The following is a 9,452-nucleotide window of genomic DNA, read 5'->3' on the forward strand; positions in this document are numbered from 1 at the left end:
TCTTATACATATCTATGGTTGCCTAATAACAGATCTTAGAAGTAAACTACTTTCCTTTCATTTTTTAGTTTTATTTTCTATTATATTTTTATTATGTTTATTTGCAGATGTTTTGATTCCTCCTTTACCTCTCAAGATTATTCCTTTAGTCTTACAAAGAAAGGATGTGTTCAAAAGAGTTCAACTATTGGCTTCAAAAGGTAAACAATCTAAGTTATCTCTATTTTATTTTAAAGTTTTGAAAGGCGAGAACTAACGCAAATACACGACAGACAAGGTTTCAAACGACAAGAATTGACCTATTCCCGGCGACGTAAACTACCCGACAGTTTTAAAAAAACGATAAGGATTCGAATAAACAAGGTAAGCAAAGAAATCTCTTCTTGACTATTCGTTTTTTTATTATGATTTTTTTATCTCTTACACTCTCAAATAGTGACTAATGGAAACCAACTATTACATTCATTGAATTACAGCAATTAAACTAGCATGCAAACTGTCGTTCATTGGCGACAGTAACCTCACCAAAGTGTGGTAAATTCCCGTGAGGGAACCCGAACATCTTTGGTAAATAAACCCCAAATCCTCTTTATTTTATTATTATTTTTATATCAACCTACTTATTTTACTTATGATCAAACATGTGTTGATTTCTTTGGGTTAATTACTGGAATATGAAAATGGTTATAAACATAAAGAACAGATTGTTCTACTGTTGATTTGGGTTCGAAATAAAAAAACAAATAGAGTAATATATACTGGAAATTGAAAACGAAACTAGGATTACCTCAAAAATACTTTTATTGCTTTCGAATAGATAGATGAATATTTCCCCTGTTTACAGTTCTTTCTTTAAAGAAAAAGAAACCCCCTCTTTTTGTTACCAGTGTTTCGAATAGGATTCCGATCTTTTTTCAATTCCCCTGTTTTTCTTTTTTTTTTCTTATTATTCTCATCTCCCCCCTTTTATTGCGCGTTGTTCTCTGTCCTTTTATGGTTGCAAGTCAATAATTTGGTGATGACTTTGATCGATGAAATCTGGTTGTAGCAGGTTGAATCCTGGATTATACATGATTTATTTTGTTTTTCTAAACGTTTTTCAATGTAGTGGTTGGCTCATTATTAATGATATTTTGTCCCCTCCCCTTTGCTATTGTGACTTGCATGTTCTTGTCTTGAGTGAAGAAATCAATGTGCCCCACGAGCATGACTTTATCATGGTGAGTCATATAGTTGTTTGATATGGTGATTGCGGTGGACCCATGAATGGAATCAACCAGACCATCATTACATTTTTGACAAGGAGTTATGATCCACCCTAACATGGCTACCGTCGAAGATTGATACATCGTTGTTATCCGATATGGTTCACCAAGCATAATGCTTTGGGAAGTCCCTCACCATTGCATTTCCTCATTGTTTGCAATCATGAATGTTTAGGCTCGGGTTATATTGGGCCTGCAACAAAAGTGTAATAATAATATTAATGATATAATAATAATAATAATATATAATTAATATTTATAATATATTTTTTAATCCCGGTCAAAAACGGGTGTCTACACGCTTATTGCTTACTTTGATTATAAGAAACATGATGATCCCGGGTTTTTTGTGACATACTCGGTAGACGAATCAGGGGCATTGCATAATCTTATTTGGCCGGATTCTACATCGAGATCAGATTATATATGCTTCGGTGATGTAATTGTGTTCGACACAACGTACAAAGATAATTTGTATGGTCGACCAATTATGCCTATTGACGGTGTCAATCATCACCAATTAAAGTATCGACACTTTCAACATATCTGGTAGCGCTTTACTGGTTTTGTCATTTCGAGACTTGTTTTGTCATATTTTTACCTGTTATATTGTTATGGATCGATACATTTTCATAAAGTATCGACACTTTTTAGGCGCTATAACTTCTTCTCTTTTAAATTACGAAAGTTTCGATACTTATATTAAAGTATCGACACTTTCAACATATCCGGTAGCGCTTTACCGGTTTTGTCATTTCGAGACCTGTTTTGTCATATTTTTACATGTTATATTGTTATGGATCGATACATTTTCATAAAGTATCGACACTTTTTAGGCGCTATAACTTCTTCTCTTTTAAATTATGAAAGTTTCGATACTTATATTAAATTATCGACACTTTCAACATATTCGGTAGCGTTTTATCGGTTTTGTCATTTCGAGACCTGTTTTGTCATATTCTTACCTGTTATATTGCTATGAATCGATACATTTATATAAAGTATCGACACAAACCGAGAAGCTAAGTTTGCCGGTTGCCAATTTTTTTAATATTTCTTCATGATTTCCACCTACAAAATTGTTATTACTCGATATTTCCGATAGCGCTAAACCGAATTTGTTAAATATATTATAATATATCTGATAACACCGTATATTAGCCGTATATTAGTCCGTCTCTCCTGAGACAATCCCATATGGTTTGATTAATCTGCAAAAAGAAAAATGGGTACAGTCCGTGTTGAAAACAGGCTGGCTTTGATTTGTGTGAATGTGACAAAGTTTGACAACTACTAGTGAAGAGTAAGTAAAAGAGGAAAAGAGTAACTTTTATGTTTTAAGTATTTATTTATTTTGAGACACTCTTTAAATTAAAAATATATTTCACATATTAAAAAATGATATATATTTGCACGAACCAAACAAACTCAGTGATTGAAAGGATGATTATTGTATCTTTAGAGGACCCAGGTTCGAGCTCCGATGACTGTTACAAAGTATTTGAATGTTTATTATCAAATAATTGATATTATTTAAAATACATACTATCACTTGTAATTACTTAGATTAATAAAATACATACTACCGTACGTATGCAAAGATTCTTGACGAGGACTTGGGTAGAATATGCTTTTATTGATTAAGCAAACAAAACAATTTAAATGTTATCCCATAGCTTGTTTATTCAATAAAATTAGTTTCAGTTTCGATTATTTATATTCAAAATAAATTTATGATTTGAGTTGAGATTTTCCTAAAATTAATTTAGAACAATCAAAGTATATGTTAAAAACAAAATTTTAATGAAAACCATAAATTATTCGAATTGCATATTAAAGTATGTGAATTTAATTCTTGTAATAATTTTAATATTCAAATTACTCAAATGATACGTTGAGAAGGAAGATTTGCAGTACATGGTTTGAATAATTTGCAAAACAAAATATAAATTAAAATGATAAGTTGCTTACTACAGCAAATAGAAAACAATAGAGAAGGAAAACCATTGAATCGTAAAATATGGGTCCAGACACGAAATCTTGCATTTTAGGCCGTCCATTTTGTGCAGTGTATTGTGGTTGGTACCCCATATTTCTTATCCAAATTATTTAAAGGCACTGATGAATCCGCCCTTTTAGCCTTAAAATACCATATAACTCATGATCCACATAATCACATAACTCAGCTGTTTCTCTCTTCATGATTTGCATTATACCCACACCCAACCTTATGGCAAAAACTCCCTTCCTCCCTCTTATGTTTCTGCTGCTATTTTCTACCTTCAGAGCTACTTTGTCAGCCAACATAACCACCGATGAATCCGCCCTTTTAGCCTTAAAATCCCATATAACTCATGATCCACATAATCTCTTAGCAACCAACTGGTCCACTTCTATCTCTGTTTGCAATTGGATTGGTGTCAGTTGTGGATCCAGACACTACAGAGTCACTGCTCTGGATTTGTCAAGTATGGATCTCACGGGCACCATCCCATCTCAATTAGGAAATTTATCTTTCCTTGCCTCCCTCAACATTCGTAACAATAGTTTCCTTGGCTTCTTACCTACTGAGTTAGCCAATTTGCATCGGCTGAAGTATTTGAACTTTGGTAACCACAGCTTCAGTGGATAAATCCCGTCATGGTTTGGTTGTTTTGCTCAAATTCAACGCTTGTTGTTGTATGATAATAACTTCACCGGTATTATCCCATCCACTCTTGGCAATTTGTCAAAACTTGAAATGTTGGGCTTGTACAACAACAACCTCGAAGGACAAATCCCTATGTCTATTATGGGAAACCTTTCAAACTTGAAAGTGCTATACCTCGATGGAAATTATCTTTCAGGTCCATACTTTTCTCTAAGTGCCCTATCTCTTTTCTCCCTTTCTGCCACATATAACTTTATTTTCACTAGTAAAAAATTTATTTTATAACTAATGTTTTCATTGCAGGCCATCCTACTCTCACTTGAACAATTCCAATTTTTTTCTTCATTTTTTGTTATCTATTTTTTATATACAATTGGACCATCATCCAATTATCCAATATCAAATTAGGGCAGACTAAATGGTTGTCCCTTGTTCCCATATGTAATGGGTAGGGGAGGTAAGATAGTAGGCTGCCCCCAACACTAGGTTGAGAGCAGCTTCCGTAGGAGACCTCCAAATTATGAAATGCCCTCCATGGGACTCGATCTCACGACCTTTAAAAACCTTGTGCTCTACCAACTGAGCTGGATGGTCATTTCATTTAGGGCAGACTAAATGAATAAGTTATTCTAACCTACATATTGAAATAAGTTGTATCATTAGTCTTCTCTAAATCAATTAACTTACAAAATATTTGGAGATTTCATAAGCAGTAAAATAATTTAATAAAATTTTCATTATTTTAAAAGAAGGAAAATAAATGCAGAACATCAACCTATAGCGCTGAAAAAAAGGATCTAAATTAATTTCCAATGTACTTCTCTCGCATACATAAATTTTTATAATGGCGATTTCTTGGGTAAAATTGTATTTGGATTGAATAATTTCAAATATTTGCAACTTTCATAAGTTTAAGGGTTTGTTAGAAATTTAAAAAAATGGAGAGAACGAACGACTCTTGTGCTCAACATGGAAATTAAGGGTTTGTTAGAAAAACTATTAATAACTTATGATATACTTAATTTTATATTTAAGGTGAATTTCAATTATTTAATAGAAAACCAACTTATCTCGAGAACATTAATCTTTCTTCTAATAACTTAAAAGGCATAAAATCATATTTTTTTCAAATTTTATATCTTTATTAGCTTGAATATATTTTCATCAGTTAAAAAATGTTTTATAACTAACAATCTCACTGCAGGCTATTTACAGTCGGGAATATTTGATAACCTATCTAAATTGAAAGAATTAGGTTTGAATGGGAATCAAATTTCTGGTAACATTCCTAATAGTTTATTCAAGTGCAAAGAGTTGAGATATTTATTCTTGGACAACAACTTTATGGAAGGAAGTATACCCATGGAAATCTCAAATTTAACTTCACTTAAAGTTTTCGTCATCGAATACAACTTTTCAGGTAAGTTAAATGATTCATCTTGCTTTAATAATGTTCTTAAATATAAAAGAGTTCTTTATCATTGATTTTTTTTAATTATATTGTCCTAATTTATTTTAGCTTTTCAATTTATTTTATTAACATATTAATATTCTTGGCTCTCAAAGAAATAGTACAACTTTTAACTATTTGAGTAGTCCAAACTTCTGCAACGTATATAAAATGTCTTCAATTGATGAAAATGATAAAACGCATTCATGTCTTGCAATTGGATGTGGAGATCAATAAACCAATTGTACGTATTCCATAAGTCATAAGTATTTTGTCAAATTATTTTTGATTAATTTAGTTATATATTTCAGGTACAATTCCATCGGTTATCGGAAATATAACTTCTTTAAAGATCCTTAGTTTTTTGGATAACAACTTGACATGTATAATATAACTTTCATTCCCCTTTTTGTTGTTATTTTTTTTCTTGAACTTTTTGTTGTTATTTTGTTATATATTTATCAAAATCCTTTTTAATATCAACTTTTTTTTATTTCGTTGGAAAATTTTCTGTCCAAAATTTGGCAATTTGTGAATGTCATGCAATATAAGTGAATTTTTCAAAAATATATTTCCTGATGCAGTAGCAAAGATGGTATTTGTTATACATACCCAGCTGTTAGAGAGTGAACTGATTTTCCGTTGTCGTTTTGTTTAATGAAAAGAATATCTAAACTCCTTTTAAAACCAATTATATATTTTACTACAGTTTAGGCTCCATAAATGATGTTGGTTTCATCTAAGAAATGGCCTGATATTGTTAAGTAAATTAAGTTCCCTATTTTCTGCAAGTTTCAAACATCTAATTCTAACTCTATTCCATATTTTCTGCAAGGCCGTATTCCTTCCTCATTATGCAATTTAAGTTCCCTTCGTGAGCTCTCTTTATTCAAGAATAGTTTGGATGGAACAATTCCAGAGTGCATTGGAAACTTGAGCTCTCTTTCGGTGCTTGACCTAGGGATAAATAATTTTCATGGTAAAATACCTGAAAATTTTGTTGAAGATTGCACATTACTCTATTTTCGAATCAACAACAACCAAATAGAAGGGTCGTTACCACGATCTTTGGGTAATTGTAAAGACTTGAAGCTTCTCGATGTTGGAAACAACTATTTGAATGACACTTTCCCAAATTGGTTAGGAAATTCGGATCAGCTGCAAGTGCTTGACTTGAGATCAAATAGATTCTATGGTAAGGTGGATAGCTCTGATGTTACCTTCACTCGTTTGCGTGTCATTGATGTTTCTCGTAATAACTTCAGTGGCTATCTACCTATGAACTTTTTTGGAAATTTACATGCCATTAGAGAAGTGAATGAAAAGAAAGTTGGAACAGAGTACATGAAAGATATAGCAGCAGGTAACGTAGAGTATACTGTGCCAGGTTTATCTTTTACAACAAAAGGACTGGAAACAGAGTTTGAGAAACTATTAACCATATGGACAGCTGTTGACTTCTCCAGCAACCAATTCATGGGAGAAATTCCTAAAACAATTGGTGAGCTTCATTCACTAATCGTCCTAAACCTCTCTCATAACTGTTTAACAGGTTCTATCCCGTCATCATTGGGTGATTTATCGGAGCTTGAATCATTAGATCTCTCATCAAACAAGCTCCATGGAAGAATTCCCACAGAGTTTAAAAATCTTGGATTCTTGGCGGTGTTAAACCTTTCCCATAATAATCTAGAGGGACTCATTCCTCAAGGCAAACAGTTCGATACTTTCACTAATGATTCCTATATAGGAAACCTGGGCTTATGCGGGCTGCCATTATCAAAAAGTTGTGATAATGAATAGAAAACTCCAGTCAGATTTGATAGAGATGACGATGATGATGGATTGAACTGGAAATTTTCAATATTAATGGGGTATGGATGTGGGTTGGTGCTGGGATTGAGCATGGGATATATTGTATTCACAACTGGAAGACCATGGTGGTTCATTAGGACCTACGAGAGAGTTCAACAAAGATTTGCAAAAAAGGTAAAAAAGAGAACTCTTTGAGGGATTTTTGTTGTAGGGCAAACAATGGAGAGAGCAAAAAACTTCATTGAATGGTGGTAGACAGGCCTTTATCAATAGTTGTTTCTATTTATTGTTTGTCTTCAATAATTTCCAAATAATTTTCTGTTGCCTCTTTTCTATTTTCATTGCATTTTGGACTTTCCTTTTATATTCTACTTGGATGAATCCCTGCATTATGTGGAGTTTTAAGAAATTTTAGATTAAAAATTGTTTTATTTATTTTTAAATTGTTATGATAGTAAGATAATATAATTATATTTTTATTAATCATAAAAATTATTTATAATCTAACTTGAATTTTAAATTGATTCATTCATTAGTTAAATATTGAAATAATTTTATTATTGTTAATGATTCATTCGACCTAAATACTCATTTTAACCCTATAGTAGAATTAAACTTTGGCCATAGATACAGAAATCCCAACTCATTTATCTACTTCTAAGCTATAATTTTTTAGGGTTAACTACTTCAAATACCATTGACCTTTAAGAGCGGGCTCAAAAATGTCATTGACGTTTCAATTTTGTCAATTTTAGCACTGACGTTTATGTTTAACTCCAATTATGACACCCTACTGTTAATCCATTAATGTCATGATGACATGGCATCTTTGTGCCGTGACGGTGATGACATGACTCCCTCATCAAAACGATGGCGTTTCAGTGCAACTGTTTTGATGCTTCAAAAATCCAAAACGACGTCATTTTATTAGAGGTATTTGATTAAAATTTGTTTTTCATGAGATTTGAACGAAGGATCTCCATAACCTAATGCAAAGCACCCAACCACCAAGCTAACATTAAAACTTGTTCTATTTTTAACAAAACTAATATATATGTTAAATAGCATTTGTATACTTTCATCTTCCTCATCAATCCATATCCATAGACGTTTCAATAATGCTAATCAACTGCTCGACAAAATGTCAAGCTCAAGATTTTCAACAGCCAATCTCCAGCTTTCCAAGATTTTTATATCACTTTTCGCAAGTTTTCAAGTGCATGCAACCATGAAAAAAATCATAGTTGAGGATGATTGATCTAATATATTTTAGTTTTATATTTTACAAAGCTAATAAACTAAATTAATTTAAACATTTAATATTATGATGATTGATTCGTAATATATTTTATATTTATTTTATTTATTTATTTTTATATTTTTCAAAACTAAACCTTTCATTTCAAATATTAAAAAGAATAACAACATATCACCATTTAAAAAGCAATATATACTTGTTTTCATTTGAATATGACTTGCTTTCCACGGCAATGACTTGATAAGTGAGTGTTTTTTCCACGGTATGCGTAGACAAAGTCAAACCATCATCGCTTTCGTGGACTTGGGTAGAATTTGCTTTTATTGATTTGCTTAGTTGACGTGGAGTTGGGTAGAATAATAAAATTATATATTAAATTTAAAATTTCAACTAAAATCATAAACTATTCAAATTGCATATTAAAGTATTTAAATTCAGTTCTCGTAATACTTTTAATCTTCAAATTACTCAAATGATACGTTAAGAAGCAAGACTTGAAGTACATGGGTGATGAAACAGACAAAAAGTAGTAGAAGGAATTTAAATATTCAATATACATCATAATAATATTTATAATTAATTTAATGATTTTCCATGAAAGTTGTCTATCTTTTGTTCTTTATTATGATGAAACAGACAGGGGTGGAAGGACAGCAGATGCTAATGGCAGGGTGATGATTTGTTCACAGTTCTGTTTTTGGCTTGATATTCTGTTTAAGAATGGTGTTTCGATTTCTAATATACTTTAGTTTTATATTTTACAAAGCTAATAAACTAAATTAATCTAAACATTTAAATTATGATGATTTATATATAATACATTTTATGTTCAAAGTATTTATTTATTTGGAGATACTCTTCAAACTAAAACTATCATTTCAAATGTGAAAAATCAATATATATTTGTATGAACCATACTACCTCAGTAATTGAAGGGATGATTATTATATCTTTAGAGATTCCGGGTTCAAGCACCAATGATTGCCACAGAATATTTAAACATTTATAATCAAA

The 9,452-nt window shown here is 31.4% G+C and overlaps 1 protein-coding gene across 1 annotated transcript; it reads left to right on the plus strand.

Moving 5' to 3' along the window:
• Positions 1-3,495: 3,495 nt before the first annotated feature.
• LOC120183971 (receptor-like protein 9DC3) lies at positions 3,496-7,168 on the plus strand. Its single transcript, XM_039188553.1, has 3 exons — positions 3,496-3,874; positions 5,120-5,335; positions 6,201-7,168. The coding sequence occupies exons 1-3, from the start codon at positions 3,496-3,498 to the stop codon at positions 7,166-7,168; spliced, it is 1,563 nt and encodes a 520-aa protein (XP_039044484.1).
• The last annotated feature ends 2,284 nt before the right edge of the window (positions 7,169-9,452 follow it).

The sequence above is a fragment of the Hibiscus syriacus genome, unplaced genomic scaffold, assembly GCF_006381635.1.
Source record: "Hibiscus syriacus cultivar Baekdansim isolate YM2019G1 unplaced genomic scaffold, ASM638163v2 tig00112856_pilon, whole genome shotgun sequence".
Taxonomy (NCBI): domain Eukaryota; kingdom Viridiplantae; phylum Streptophyta; class Magnoliopsida; order Malvales; family Malvaceae; genus Hibiscus; species Hibiscus syriacus.